This window comes from Hippocampus comes, unplaced genomic scaffold (assembly GCF_001891065.2).
Source record: "Hippocampus comes isolate QL1 unplaced genomic scaffold, H_comes_QL1_v1.1 scaffold78, whole genome shotgun sequence".
Taxonomy (NCBI): domain Eukaryota; kingdom Metazoa; phylum Chordata; class Actinopteri; order Syngnathiformes; family Syngnathidae; genus Hippocampus; species Hippocampus comes.
This window is the reverse complement of record NW_017805798.1, coordinates 780,542-795,524: the sequence shown is the minus strand read 5'-3', so window position 1 is coordinate 795,524 and position 14,983 is coordinate 780,542. Positions and strand designations below refer to the sequence as shown.

Below are 14,983 nucleotides of genomic sequence, written 5' to 3'. Positions count from 1 at the left end.
CCTGAGACCCTCCCAGCCGAGTGGCTTCTTTTTCTATTGCTCGTAATGAACTCGAAAACCAGTTTCAGGTTTTTCTTCCGGCGGGCCAACAACACCGGAGATCGAGAGATTTATTTTTACTCCAGACGTAAGGAGATGAAAAGCGCATTGTTGATAGAATAGGTTGAAAAACGTACTTGCAAATAAAGTGTTAAATGTTTTTGGACCGATGTTTTTCCTCGTATTTGTCTCCACCTGTTGATCGCCGTTTGCATTGCATGCGTGCCCACATGAGCACAACCTGAACCTGCCTTTTGGAATGATGCCTACAGACAGTAACTCTGAACTGCACACAGTTGCATAAGCGCATCGATGCCACGCCGCGAAACAAAATAGCTCAGTGTTACTTCATAACACGGTGATCTTAACATTTTTACATTGATGTTACATTTTAACGTGTTGAATTTCAGATTTGAAATGCTAATTTTCACGTTCAAACCCGATCAGTATTGTGCGTCTTCTTTTGAAATCGGAACTCTTGACACACTTCTTCGACTTGCTTTCTTGATGAGCATTGTGAAGATAGCCAGTTACTACAGACTAGAAAACCTGATCCGGAAGAAATTGCTTGAAATATTTTGTTTTGCAGAATGTGGTTGTCAAACTTAATGCTTTATTTACCAAACTGCACATTGAGCAATAAATTCCACAGTAATTACAACTAAATAATGTAAGATCGGATCAAACCAATTAAGACAGCACCCCTCAACATGAATGAGCTTTACATTTTTTTGTGTGTCGAATTCGAAAGGTTACCTCTCCAGATTTGTGAATGAAGAACTTGTGAGGCAAGAACCAAACTTTGGACCGGTGAAGGGAGTTGCAATAAGCAAGATGTGCTTTTGTCGAATCCTCCCTCTAAATCAAGGAATGGGCGGCTCGGTCTAAATCCTAAATCCAACTTTGAACGTGATAAACTAAAACCGTCAACTGGATCACGAAATAGCGTGACATTGAACCTCTCATTTGTGCTGCGGCAGCAAAGTCCTCCCGTACGCAACTACCTGACATGACACTCTTTTTTTTCGTTTTTTTTTTCCTCGTCCGAGGTTGAAACCGCTGATGGTGCCAATCGACCTCCCGATTGGACCCCCGCGCGCGTCTCCTCCAGCACAATGAAGCGGCTACTGCGCATGCTCGGGCGCGCGCGCTTGCGCGCAGTCGGGCTTCCCCTTGGAGACAACAAAGGCGGGGCGCGTGACCGCGTCCGCTGCTACTACGGTTCTCGCCACTGCGCACGCGCACGTACGGACAGACGCACGGCGGGACGGCGGCCGTGAGCGCGCAAGGCAGCGGCGAGAAGAAGAAGAGGAAGAGGAGGTGGAGGAGGAGGAAGAGGAGGCGACATGAGTGTCAACTGGGGCGCGGAACTGTGGGTACGTAACGCGGATGGCGCCTGCTGGCACCTGCGGCCGCGTGTTCGTGTTCGTGCTCGTGCGTGCGCAGGTGTCAAGCTGCCGGGCGGCGGCTCACGTCCGTTGTGCCGTAGCAACACGCTCTCGTGCACGCGCGTCATTACGTTGAAATCGAGAGGCATGTGGCGGATGACGTCACTCGTTCGTCTTTACATTCACGACTGCAAATTAAAATACAGGTCTAGGACATCGTCCAGTACTCTGTAGTAGTCCGAATCTATGCACTAGACCAGGTCTACAAACCGCTGGTTCAGGTCTGCTTGCTAGTCCACGTGTTTGCACTGGTAAAGTCTCAGGTCAGGTCTCCTTTTTGAAGTCAACCAGGACAGCTAATTAGATCTCAGGTGCAGGCCCAGGTCCAGTCTTAGATGCAGGTCCTTTTTACTGGTCCTGGTCCATTTTCAAACATGTGTCAGGTTTTTTGGGCTCTGGACTAGTGGGTGTGAGGTTCAAGTCAAGGTGCGATGTTTAGTGTCTCGTGCAAGGGTTCTAGTCTGAGGTGACGGGTCTAGCCTGTGGTCCAGGTTTTGTCTTCTTAATGAATCAAGTTGATGAGCCCTGCAGTGTAGTCGGGGGTGCGCAGACATGGCTTGGCGTTTTTGGGCAGACAGGACCAAGTGATTGGAGATACTGATTGGAAGCGCTTGACCAATCTTTTTTTCTCTCACAACAGTGATTGTGCACCCGCAGAAACAAACGTGCCAGCGAGTGGTCGCCGGCAAAGATGCTCGGCGAGTGGCCGCCCCCAAGCCCTGCTCAAAATTCCCATGACTGCAATGGGCTTCGTGCTTAGTTGTTTGATTTTGCTTGGCGCCTTGAGATACGATCTGGATTGCTCCGGTAATTTAAGGCACTCGTATCTCAAATCGTCTTCCCCCATTGAAAGGGATGCAAATGTCATTAATGCGTTCCAGACCGACAAACACGCAAGAAAAGGTCGGTAGACAGGACACGCCCCTTTTGAGCTGAGTGCTTACAGCAATGCTGAACTCGAAGAGGCAAAGGCGTCTGCCGCGACAACCAAAAAAAGACCAACCATGGCGGCACACTGAGCTACAACCAAGCAAAAAATAGATGGCTCATGTATCGAAAATCACTCTTCGCTCAAGGCGTGGCTCCGTGGCTTTCGTTTTACTGAAACGCGATCCGCAGTTGGGGAACGTCGATTTCGAGAATCAGCCGATGACATGCTTCCTTTCAGGTGGTCTTTAAGGTCCCCCGATTGTCAGCAAAATCAGCTGCTACTTTGCCAAGCCCACCAAAACCGCCATCTTAGGAACACGCGCCGAAATGGATCACTTGGGGGTCGTTTTGCCGTGGCGTCCAGCTACATGTCGGCATTTGTCTCGGCGGGTTTTTTTTTTTTCCCCCGTCGGTGGCGCAACATTTGGAAGCGAGGAGTGAAAAATGGTGATGTGGGCGTTGCAGTGTCTGCGTTTGTTTACAGGACCAGTTTGACAATCTGGAGAAACACACCAGCTGGGGCATCGACTTCCTGGAGAAGTACACCAAATTTGTCAAAGAGCGAGCCGACATTGAACTCCAGTACGCCAAACAGATCAGGTGAACGATCGCGCATGCCACACCCTCATCGGCGCTGACGTCGCCCCCGATGTACAGCCCACGATAACTCTCGCCATTTGCAGGAGCCTGTCGAAGAAGTACCTGCCCAAGAGGAGCAAAGAAGATGACAACAGGCGAGTCAGTCATTCGGGGACTTTTTACAAAAACGTTCTTCACGTACATTCCGACACAGACACATGAGCTCGGGCACGTTTGGCTTGCCTTCAGGTACACGTGGTGCGCGGCTTTCGGCGCCACCCTTCAGCAGCTGGCCGAGTTGGCGGCGCAGAGAGAGGAAGTGGCCGACAAGCTCAGCTCGCACGTCGCCGCCGACCTCAGCAGGTTCACGCAGGAGCTCAAGGCCGAGAGGAAGTCGGTCAGATGGCGCTCACGCACGCACACACACACACACACACACACACGTACAAGCACAAGACTCAAAAATGTTGACTTTTTTTCTCTCCCAAGCATTTCCAAGATGGCCGCCGTGCCCAGCAGCACATTGAAAATTCCTGGAAGCAACTTGAGTCTGTGAGTTGCATTGACTCAAAGCACGTCCGCGGACACGCCCCCATGCGCACTTGTCAACAATGCGTCGTTTCCAGCGTGTCCTTTAAAGTCGAAATCACGTTTTAAATGACGTCCGCAGCACATTTTTATGATCACGGACATTGCATATGTCGGTCACATTTCGCCGGTGAACAACGTCAGCCTAGCGTGTTTTCCCACCGTGGAGCGTCTGCGTGGCATGTTTTGACTGCTGACGTGTGTGGCCTTTCAGACCAAACGCCGTTTTGAGCGCGACAGCAAGGAGGCGGAGCGAGCACAGCACATGTGCGACAGGATGGACGTAGACAACAACGTGGACGCTGAGAAGGTCGCACAGAAACACCACACGCTTTGCTCATTGTCGGTTCTCGCCGATGATCGCTGTTTGCGCGTCACAATCGCAGTCCTCCTCGCTGGCCACGTTTGTCAAAAGACGCAAGGAATTTGCCACATGTCATGCACAAGCAACAGTGAAAAGTGTCTTTGCATCATAGAAGGCTAGCGGCTGGGCAAAAAAAAATGTGGAGAGTCATAAAACAAAAAAAAAAAAAAAAATCGAGTGGCCAGGAGAGGGAGAAGCATTGGTGGCACAATTTCAAGTGAGGTATTAGTGCGCTCATTCCGATGCAGCGGCTGCTATGCAAATGATGCGGAGAGTACTTTCAAGTGTCCAGCGGTGTGGAATCTTGAATCGACAAGTCTTAATCAAATGTGCAAAATATGGCAAACATTTTGCAAAATGCCACAGTGGAATTTGGAGTCCACTATTGAGGGAGTTGACGGCAAACGTTTTTTTGACCTTTTTTTTTTTTTTTGCCATTGCTTGTCATTGGCTACCATCGATGACGATTGCTTTCCATTGGTTATTATTCTTGATTAATAGCCGCCGTTAGTTTAAATTGATCACCATTGGTTACCATTCTTTACCTTTGGTTGCCATTGGTTACCATTCTTTTAAGATTGTTTACGAGGTTCTTTCTTGGCCACATTCAAGTTATGTGAACTTTTGTTTTCTGCGTGTGTGTGTGTGTGTCTGTGTGTGTGTTTGTACCTGTCAGCGCTGCTCGTTTAAGGTAAGATTTTACTTGATTCAACTCCCGATCATGATTTGGATTATCGGTTCTCTGCTTAGGTGAGCGCTGTTGTGTACGGAGTGTGGCTTTGTTGTTCTTTTCAGGCCCGGCAGGTGGCGCAGCAAAAACAGCAAACGGCCCAAGAGTCCAAGAAGGAATACATGAGCACTTTGACTCAGTTTAACCAGGACCAGCACCAGCACTACCACACCATGGTGCCCGTCATATACCAGGTAAAAGCACGGCTCGGCACCGCTTTCGTCCACATCGACTACTTGCAAGCACTCCAAGTACGTGCGTGTCACAGCGCATCCAGGAAATGGAGGAGCGTCGTATCGAGCGCGTGGGCTCGGCCATGCGCTCGTCGGCCGAGGCGGAGAAGAAAGCACTTCCTGTCGTCAGCCGATGTTTGGACGCCATGATGGAGGCCGCTGAGAGTATCCAGGCCCGCACGGTGAGAGCCCCATTTCGTTTGCAACACTCGGCCCGCTTCGACCGGGCAACGTCATGCCGTTGATGCGGACGAGATCCGACGGCTTTTCAGGACACCCGCTCGGTGGTGCGCGCGTACAAGTCGGGCTTCGAGCCACCGGGCGACGTGGACCTGGAGGAGCACGCCGCCTCCATGAGGCGGAGCATCTCCGAGTCCAGCTACCTGGACGACCACATGGAGGGGCGCAGGCACGGCAGGAAGCTGTGGCCTTTCCTCCGCAAAAATAAAGTATGCGCCCCGCCGGCCCGTCTCGCCGCGTGCGACCCGCCCCGGCCAGCCCAGTTCCATGACCTGCGACCTTTGTCCGCTCAGTTGCTGAATCTGCTGTCGTCGCCTCACCAGCCTCCGCCACCGCCGCCCGCCTCGCCGTCTCCGGGGGGCGTGGCCGGCAGCCCGCAGTCCCCTCCCCCAGCCACCAGGGACCCCATCGCGCAGCGTTTCAATGACCTCATGACCTCCGGCTCCCGAACCAGGAAGCAGTGCCTGCGCAGCCTCAAGAGAGGAGTACTCGTTCAAAAATTTCACATTGGCATAGCTTTACAAACGCACATGCGTATCATTTGCAGGTCAGGAGAAGACCAGAGAACTGCTTCACATAGTGGATCAAAAATAAGTCTTTTATTTTTTTATTTTTTTATTTTAACCAAAGCTACTTTTGTTTTAAAAAATTTACATTGTTAGTGGGGTGGGGGAGACAGTTTAGTTTTTTTTTGTTTGTTTGTTTTTTTTTGGGTTTTTTTTTTTTTTTTTGACATGAATTGTTATGGGCTGACTTTTATGTGTGTGTGTGTGTGTGTGTGTGTGTGTGTGTGTGTGTGTGTGCGCGTGTGTTTTTAATCCTCGCAGAAGAACACAAGCAGATTTTGAAAGCACTTGGCTCGTCGGCGCCCTTTGTCTCCCACGTTGGATGCTGCAATCGCGTTCATTTTATTATTATTTCGGAAAACGATGTTTGCACTTAACAGGTTGTTTTGTTTTTTTTCAAAGAGGGCAGATGTACTTTTTTGGGCGGGGGAGGGGGTGTTAAATAGAAGTAAAACTTTATACCTATTGTTAATTTTAATATTGTTTTCCACATGACATGGGCTCTGTATTATATGTAAATATTGTAATGATTTATGGAGATGATGAACATGTTTGTTTTTTTTTGGGTTTTTTTTTTTTTTTTTAGGACAAAGCTTTCAGAAATTAGTAAAAGGCAGTTGTTTTTAGAAATGAAAAAAAGAATATTTTTCAGTTTCAGAAGGGGAAAAAAAACTTCTTTTCGGGAATACAATTTTTTTGCTTCCTGCATTGTGCAGCCTCAAGGGAGTAAGACTATGGTTGACTCATTTGCATATCAATTCCATACCACTCGCATCAATAAACAGGTCATTTACATACAGCATGAAACATGTGACTATCTCTCCATGCATACATGAAACGTTTTGAAGGCAGTCCTAACTCCAAATATCCTTCCTTCAATGCTTCTATTTGGACAGCTGTCACTCAAACTGGTAAGTAGCACAGGCGTACGAGGTGCCAAGCTTTGATGTCATCAATGTTTGCTGTCGTTTCAGGGCTCCGCCCCTGCGGACTGCAGCCATCTTCCCATCGAGCAACGGCGGAAAAAACTTCAGAACCGAATTCACCACATCGGACAAGAGATCCTGCGAGAGCGAGAGCAAAGGTGATGATCGTTAGCTTCGCATTAGCTGTAAGCAGGGGTGATGCGAAGCCCTGTGTCACTTATTAGCATAGCATTTGCCAGAAGATCAAGCAAGTACAAGTCGCACAAGTCCCTGTGCTGTTTGATAGCTTAGCATAAGCTGAGCATTTCACAAGTGAGAGCAGAGGTGACACATGTCTCTTGCCGCTTCACAAGTTGCCACTTGTTAGCATTAGCTTAGCTTGAACCAGAAGGTGATGAAGTACCAGTGCAGCTTGTTAGCTTGGCATTAATGTTAGCCAGAAGATCTGAGAGCATGGGCACAGGTGATATCACACGTCTCTGTGCGGCTTGTTAGCTTAGCATTCGCCTGCTGTTTTTTTCCAGGGAGGCACTGGTGAAGATGAAGGCAATGTACCATCAGAACCCGACCCTGGGGGACAGCGCCGCCCTGGAACCACGATTGGACGAAGTAAGACGGAGCCTACACAGGCTGGAGGAGGAGCTTAGGAACAACCAGGTGGACGTCCCAACTTTACTGCCGTCTGCCTTGTGTGTGTGTGTGTCTGTGTGTGTGTGTCTGTGTGTGTGTGTTGTGCCGAGTGACGGACGGGGTGTGTGGGGTGTTCAAGGTCGATTGGTCCTGGCAGCAGCGAGGGGCGGAGCCATCTGCCGAAGCTGATGCGTGACGTCGTTAAGCTCCGCCTTGACCTTGGCGATCTCCAGGCGCTGCTCGTTGATGATCTTGATGAGTTCTCCGCGGCAGCGGTCCAGTTTCTGGAGCCTCTTCTGGGTCTCCGTGTCTTTCTGCTCCAGCTGGCGCCGCAGGCTCTGGGTAGTCTTCTCGAAGTGGTCCGACTGCAACTTGTTGGACTCCAAGAACTTTGCGATCTTTTCCTCGATGGTGTCCACGCAAACGTCCAGGTCACCCGTGATGTACTTCCTCTTGAGGCTGGTGATGGCCTTGGTGAAGGTCTTTGGCCTGTTGATGAGCGAGATGGAGGTCTCCAGGTCCTCGCGGAACCTGCGTATGTACGTGTCCTTGGTGAGGAGCACGCACTCCAGATTCTTGACGCTGGCCTGGTGGGCCTTGACACGGCCCTCGTGGAACTTGATCTTCTCGGCCAAGTCGTTGGCCTGCATCTTGGCCAGGGCCAGGTCCTTCTTGGTGACCTTGTGGGCGGCCTGCTCGATCGTATACTCGACCCTCAGGGCCTCCATGTCGGTCTCCATGTGTCTGAGAGATTCCCTCAGGGTGGCGGCCCCTCGCTCCTCGCGCTGAAGCTGCGCGTTGACGATCTCCTTGTGCGTCTGCAGGTCGCTGATGTCGGCATTCTTGGCCTTGAGTTCTTTGCTCTTTTGCTCGTCGGACTTTTTGAGGGCTTCCTTCTTCTCCATCAGGTCGTCGGTGGTGTTGGTGAGAGCGGTCACCTTGTTGGAGAGGGCGTTCTTCTGCATTTGGATGAGTCTCATCTCCACGCCGTGGTCATACTGCAGTTTGTCGCGAATGCCCTTCTGGGCCTCCAGCTCCTCCTGCCGCTCGCTCAGCGCCACCTGCAGTTTCTGTTTGTCCTCGGCCAGCTCCTCGGCCTGCTTGCTCATCTTGTCCATCTGAGCTTGAAGAGCGGCCGCCTGCTTGGCGAAGGCCTCGTCCTTCTCGCGCATCTTCTCCTTCCACTCGTCATCCACCTTCTGCAGTTGCTCGCTGTGCTTCTGGGCCTGGGCTTCCAGGTTCTTCTCCCAAGTGACCAGCGCCGCCTCCAGCTCGCCGATCTTCCCCTCCAGCTGACCCTGAACCACTTTCAGGTCTTTGGCCTCCGATTGTATGAGGCACTTCCTCTGCTCCAGGGAGAAGATCTGCGCTTTGTGGACTCTCACCTGGGTCATCAGCTCCTCCTCCTCCTTGCTGGCCGCATCCAGTTTCTCCTGCAGCGCCCGGTTCTGGGACTCCAGAGCCTCCACCTTAGTGTCGTGGCTCAGTTGGTCGGTCTGCCACAGCTTTTTGAACTCATCCTGCTTCTGGACCAACCTCCTGATCTTCCAGTTCACCTCCTTCCTCGAGTCCGGGCTTTGGTTCGAGTTAGACATGGCTGCGTCCGACTTGCCGAAGACCTGCGGAGTCGTCGATCGCCAAACTTTTGGCCAATTTGATCAGTCTGCTCTGGCCACCGGTCAAACTTTTTGAAGGTCCACCGGTGGATAGATAACCTATGAATATTTGTTGAGTCTGCGCGGTCAAACGCTGTGAAAATTTGATGGATAGTCCAGTTTTGTGGAGATTTACTGAGCAGGCGTTAAGCCGTGGATGAGATTTGCCGAGTCAGCAGTCGCTGGTCATAAAATATGAAAATCAGTCAGCGCTCAAATTTTTTGGCCAATTTCCCTGTGTCAGCACTCGGTAACAATCAAGGCGTGAAGATTTCTCGAGTCGCCGCCTGCGACCACCTGCGATGTTCCCACAAAGGCGGCCATCTTTGATGATGCGGCGAACTGTGATGAGGTCACTGATATGGTGACTGTGAAGATGTCATTGCGCGGTGAAGCGCACGAGCTCGTCTGTCTGTGATGTCGCTCAAGTGACGATGTCGACGCTTTTTCCGTTTTGTTGTTCAGTCTCTCTTTTTTTTTTTTTTTTAAATATGCGCGTGCGTGTGTTTCAGGCGTGGCTGGCGGAGGCTGAGCAGGGCGTGAGCGCGTGTCCTCCGCCTTCCCACTTTGGCACTGATCCGTCCGCACCGGGGACTTTGAAACAGATCAACACCACAAGTCCGGACAGCAGAGAAAGGTTGTCAACTACTTCTCATTCTTTCTTTCTGTCTTGTGCAAAAAATAAATTAAAAAAATGTCTTGTTCTGGTTGGCTTTTATCTTCTCACATCTGCATGCACGGCCTCTTTTGTGTCATAAAACTAATACTAAAACTAAACAAATCTAAAACATTGTCGTTGTCATTCTACCTGGCGTTCTTCTCAATGTCCTCGGCCGGTATTTCTTCCTTCTCCTCGCTCTTGTCGTTTTCTCTGGTCGTGTTTTGAGACGGTGGCGGCGCTTGTGATGTTTGCAGTCCCGACGGCAGCTACACGGAAGATCCTGGCGCCGAGATCCACTTCTCCAAATCCCGAAGCTCCGACTTTGACGATGACTTTGACGACGATGAGCCGCTGCCCAGCATCGGAACCTGCAAGTCGCTTTACCCGTTCCGAGGTAGCCCGTGACCACTATGATGATGGTGACCTTGATGATGATGATGATGCAGCTGCAGCTGTGATGATGTCACAGGTCAGAATGAGGGCACGCTGTCCATGTGCGAGGGGGAACTTCTGAGTGTGGTGGAGGAGGACAAAGGTGACGGCTGGACACGCGTGCGTAGGAACCCAAACGAAGAAGGATACGTGCCCACCTCCTACATCAAAGTCTTCATAGAGGCCAAAGGTCAATGCCCCCAAAACAATCATGACAGCCACCAACACTAATGCCAGACCATAATAATTATCACCAGAGCTTCTTGAGCATCTTGATAATACGTGTGTGTGTGTGTGTGTGTGTGTGTGTGTGTGCGTGTGTGTGTGTGTGTGTGTGTGTGTGTGTGTGTGTGTGTGTGTGTGTGTGTGTGTGTAGGCTTTGTACAGACGAGTCGTCTGGTGTGAAGACGACGTGTGGAAACAGGAATTGAGTTTGTTGAAGACACCAGATGGCGACGTCGTCCTCTTCATCTAACACCTTCGCTGTGTTGCCTTGGTAACCATCACCATGGTCAAGGGGGTCTCCATGGTAACCATAGAAGGCCACAATCTGTCTCTTTTGGAGTACACACACACACACACACACACACACACACACACGCATGCCTGCTGGTCTGGGTTCTGCCAAGGAAAGCAAAAGCAAACAAAAGTCTCGTGTGCGTGCGTTCTTCCTGTTTGGCCACACAAGGCGCTACTTCTGATGTTAACGTTGAACTTTTATTTTGAAAAAAGGATATAGGATGATGGAACTTAAAAGAAAGCCTTCAAAATAAAATGCCCCATTTTGAAGTCATAATATTAGGAACAGCTCAGTCATGTGACTGTGTAACTATGGACTCCCCTGCAAGCCCCGCCTCAATATTTTACCTCACCCCTGCCTCATTGTTGTCGTGGTTGTGTTGGATGTGAACGTCTTATATTTTTTTTTACTCTGACACGCCACTTCCTGTATGTGCCCTATTTCAAAATAAAAGACCTCGACTAAGCCTGATTTAATCTTCTGCTTTTATTGTGAAGGTTTGCGCTCAGTGAGGTCACCTGGCACCGATAACGTCATTTTTGAGATCGAACAGTACGACCGAATTGCTAACGATGCTAATACTAATATATACATTGGACCAATGAGGTGTCACACATCACTTTATTCACTTCCTCGATTGGACTGAACTTTGTGTGTCTGCAATTATTCGTGCCTATGTGTGTGCGCGAGTGTGTGAGTATGTGTGTCTGCGTCCATCGGCATGAATGTGTGCATCCTTCTGGAAGGATCACTCAGCGGTTGCTGTGGAGACAGCCTCCTTCCTGTGCGCGTGTGTGGGAAGCTTTTGATGAGGAGACGAGTTGTCACTGCTGCAGGCGATACAAACACACACACACACGCACACACACAGCACGATGGATGGTGACTCCTCCCCCAATTGTCACACAATGACATCAACACACGCACATTCGCGCACAGCGTGTAGGATGTGTTGAGAGTGGGCCGGCCGCGGCGACGGAGCTGAAAGAAGAAAAGAAGAAAGGACAAGAAGGCAGGATGGAGTCCGAAGAAGAAAATGCGGTCAAGTCATTTCTGCTCATCCTTCTCCTCGCTGTCTCCTTCACGCCGGTACGCCACGTCTGTCCACCCGTCGTCTTTTTCTCACACGCACGTCTTCCTACATACCTCTCTCTCACATCAACAGAAACACACCCTAAAAATCGGTCTCACACACACACCACTACGCGTTTTTTAATAATACTTAAGTGTCTCACATAAGTAAGTATGCGTATAGACACACGCGCATCGTGAAAGCGTTCTTGGCAGCCCTACCTCTAGTGCACTTGATGTGTGTATTTTTAGAAATGTGCCACTTTTTCTCACACACGCACACACAACGCGATTGTGTCCGTCTGCCATCTCTGGTCCACTGAATGTGTGTATTTTTAGGAGCGTGAATTTCCTTTTTCTCTTTCACACACGCAAACACAGGTGGGTCCGGCGGCCCCCCAGGGTCGGGAGGGTCCCGATGGGGTTCAGGAGCGGGACGGCTGGCAGGTGTTCAGCTCGGCCCAGGACTCGGGAGGCGGTTGCGTGTGCACGGTGCTCACCCCCCTCAATGGTGCCTGCTCCCGAGACGCTCGCAGCAAGCAAGTGCGACACCTGCTGGACAAGGTGAGAAAAACACAGGCACGCCCGCCACCAAAGCAAAGTTACCACGGGGCTGACGTCGCAGGTGCAGAACATGAGCCGCTCCATCGAGGACTTGGAGCGGCGCAGCCGCCAGGACATCGGCGTGGTGGAGAAGATGGAGGTGGAGCTAAGAGGCCTGGAGAACAAGTTCAAAGAGGTGGAGGCGGGGCATGAGAGCAGCAGGGCCAGGCACTACCAGGTAAGCGCGCCTGCAAACACATGCACGTTACCTCACGTTATGCTACGTTAGTTGAGTTTATGCTATTTTATTGAGCACAATAGTTACAAAGAAATGTCAATGACATTATATTACTTAATGCTAAATGAGTATACGTTACCTTGTTTGGCTTTGACAAAAGCAAGTCATGTCTCGGTTCAGGCCATGAAGGCCAAGATGGAGGAGCTGCGTCCGCTCATCCCGCTGTTGGAAGCCTACAAGGCCGACGCCCTTTTGGTGCGACGCTTTAAGGAGGAGGCAGCCAACGTGACGGCGACGCTGGCCGAGTTGCATGACCGGGTGGCCCCGGTGGACTACCAGGACCTGAACGCTCGCGTGGCTGGCCTGGAGGACCGCCTGCGCGCCTGCATGCAGCGGCTCGGTGAGCGAGTAGCTAGGTCCCTTAGCGTAGCGGTTGCCTACCCGCTTCTGACCAGCTTCCCATTCCCGTTTGCCTTCCAGCTTGTGGGAAGCTAACTAGAATAGCTGAGCCCGTCACCATTAAGACCTCCGGATCCAGGTTCGGCTCCTGGATGACGGACCCACTGGCGCCCGCCGGAGACAACAGAGTAAGTCGGGAGAAGCGGTCGTGCATCACTAACGCACACTTTTTACCAATTGTTTTGGCCCTTTGAAACAATTTGAGTTTTGGACTTGTGTGTGAGTTAGCTCACATAATAGCAAATGATATGCTAGCATGTTAGCAGAGTGGCGTGCTAATTGTTAGTTAGACATATTGTCATATTAGTGTGTTGACAAATAGCATATTGACAAGTTAGCATTTCATCATAGTCACGCATATGGTATATTGTCATATTAGTGTGTTGACAAATAGCATATTAAAGTTAGCATTTCATCACAGTCACGCATATGGTCGCACGCGAGTGTGTGTGTGTGTGTGTGTGTGTGTGTTGGGGTATCACATGACCATGTTGGCATGTTAGCACACGGTAGCCTTGCGTACTCAGTGAGCAGCTAAGCAGCCGATCTGCCATTTGTGTGCGCGTCTCAGGTGTGGTACATGGACGGCTATCACAACAACCGCTTCGTCCGTGAGTACGAGTCGCTGTCGGCCTTCATGACAACGGACAACTTCACGTCGCACCGCCTGCCTCACCCATGGTCCGGGACGGGTCAGGTGGTCCTGAACGGCTCGCTGTACTTCAACAAGTTCCAGAGTCACACGCTGATCAAGTTCGACCTGAAGTCGTCGCTCATCAGCCGCTCTCGCCAGCTGGACTTTGCCGGCTACAACAACATGTACCACTACTCGTGGGGTGGCCACTCCGACATCGACCTGATGGTGGACGAGGGCGGTCTGTGGGCCGTCTACGCCACCAATCAGAACGCCGGCAACATCGTGCTGAGCCAGCTGGACCCTGAAAGCCTCCGTGTGGTACGCAGCTGGACCACCAACCACCCCAAACGCAGTGCCGGCGAGGCCTTCATGGTCTGCGGCACGCTCTACGTCACCAACGGCTACTCGGGCGCCACCAAGGTCTATTACGCCTTCTCCACCAACTCGTCCACGTACGAGTACATCGACGTGCCCCTTGCTAACACCTACGGCCACATCTCCATGCTGGACTACAACCCGCGCGACAGGGCGCTCTATGCCTGGAACAACGGCCGACAGCTCCTCTACAATGTCACGCTTTACCACATCATACAGTGACAGTGTCAGGAGGCTTCATCGGAACATCGTCAAATCGTCTTGTCCCGTCATTACATTATGGTACGGCCACGACGTTGTGACGTTGCATCGTTACGGCGTCACGACATGACATCACGGCATAACATCATCGGGATGCTTCAACATGGCGGTGACGTTGCATCGTTACGGCGTCACGACATGACATGGTAACGACATTGTGACATCACGGCATAACATCATCGGGATGGTTCAACATGGCAGCGTTACCTTAGCGCAGCGTCACAACATTATGACGTTCCATCGTCGCAATGCCAGGACGTCATCCCGCTTTGTGATGTCATGCCATCGTAAGATGATGTCATCACTGCATCATGACATGACATTATCGCACTGTCACAGCATCATGACATGACATCGGCAAGGCGTTGTGACATTTTGACATTGCCGTGACACCACTGAGGCTGTAATGTAGTTTGGAATGTTTGGATAGTTTTTATTTAACACGGCATCTTGTCACATACTACCACATCATACAATGACATAATTACACATCATGATATTACATCATTAGCCAAAATCAGCTGGGACAGGCCTCGGCATGTCCTTGATTTGATGCTATTCAAGAATTTGAATAATCTTGGCTCATCAGACCATCACCCTATAAGATGTGAAGTCATGATGTCATACCCCATAAACATTTGTCATGTCATCATTTTGTAGTTTTTGTAAACACATGAGGTCACATGACTGATTTGGTCATGTTAGCATGCCAGCTAGCAGCAATACTATTTTCTATCGTCCCTTTGCTAAGTGGAACGTGACGTGAACTTTACGTACACACACTCAAACTCGCTTCACACACATGCACACGCATGACAAAGGTCAGGTGTTTGATGCACTAGTGCACATTTAGACACA

The 14,983-nt window shown here is 50.6% G+C and overlaps 3 protein-coding genes across 3 annotated transcripts; 2 read left to right on the top strand and 1 right to left on the bottom strand.

Moving 5' to 3' along the window:
- The first annotated feature begins 1,214 nt into the window (after positions 1-1,214).
- Positions 1,215-11,010, top strand: LOC109525249 (formin-binding protein 1-like). The gene is made up of 18 exons (XM_019885603.1): positions 1,215-1,415; positions 2,902-3,017; positions 3,101-3,151; positions 3,246-3,393; positions 3,486-3,548; positions 3,799-3,894; positions 4,625-4,639; positions 4,744-4,872; positions 4,947-5,093; positions 5,184-5,360; positions 5,445-5,636; positions 6,614-6,628; positions 6,692-6,801; positions 7,168-7,300; positions 9,441-9,565; positions 9,844-9,983; positions 10,059-10,211; positions 10,398-11,010. Exons 1-18 carry the CDS (start codon positions 1,386-1,388, stop codon positions 10,424-10,426), a joined length of 1,869 nt encoding a protein of 622 aa, XP_019741162.1. The 5' UTR covers positions 1,215-1,385; the 3' UTR covers positions 10,427-11,010.
- LOC109525250 (paramyosin-like) lies at positions 7,307-8,947 on the bottom strand. The gene has a single exon (XM_019885604.1). It carries the CDS (start codon positions 8,866-8,868, stop codon positions 7,408-7,410), a length of 1,461 nt encoding a protein of 486 aa, XP_019741163.1. The 5' UTR covers positions 8,869-8,947; the 3' UTR covers positions 7,307-7,407.
- Positions 11,011-11,316: 306 nt separating the features above from the next.
- LOC109525251 (noelin-like) lies at positions 11,317-14,193 on the top strand. The gene is made up of 6 exons (XM_019885605.1): positions 11,317-11,630; positions 11,994-12,176; positions 12,238-12,393; positions 12,574-12,793; positions 12,874-12,980; positions 13,424-14,193. Exons 1-6 carry the CDS (start codon positions 11,559-11,561, stop codon positions 14,084-14,086), a joined length of 1,401 nt encoding a protein of 466 aa, XP_019741164.1. The 5' UTR covers positions 11,317-11,558; the 3' UTR covers positions 14,087-14,193.
- The last annotated feature ends 790 nt before the right edge of the window (positions 14,194-14,983 follow it).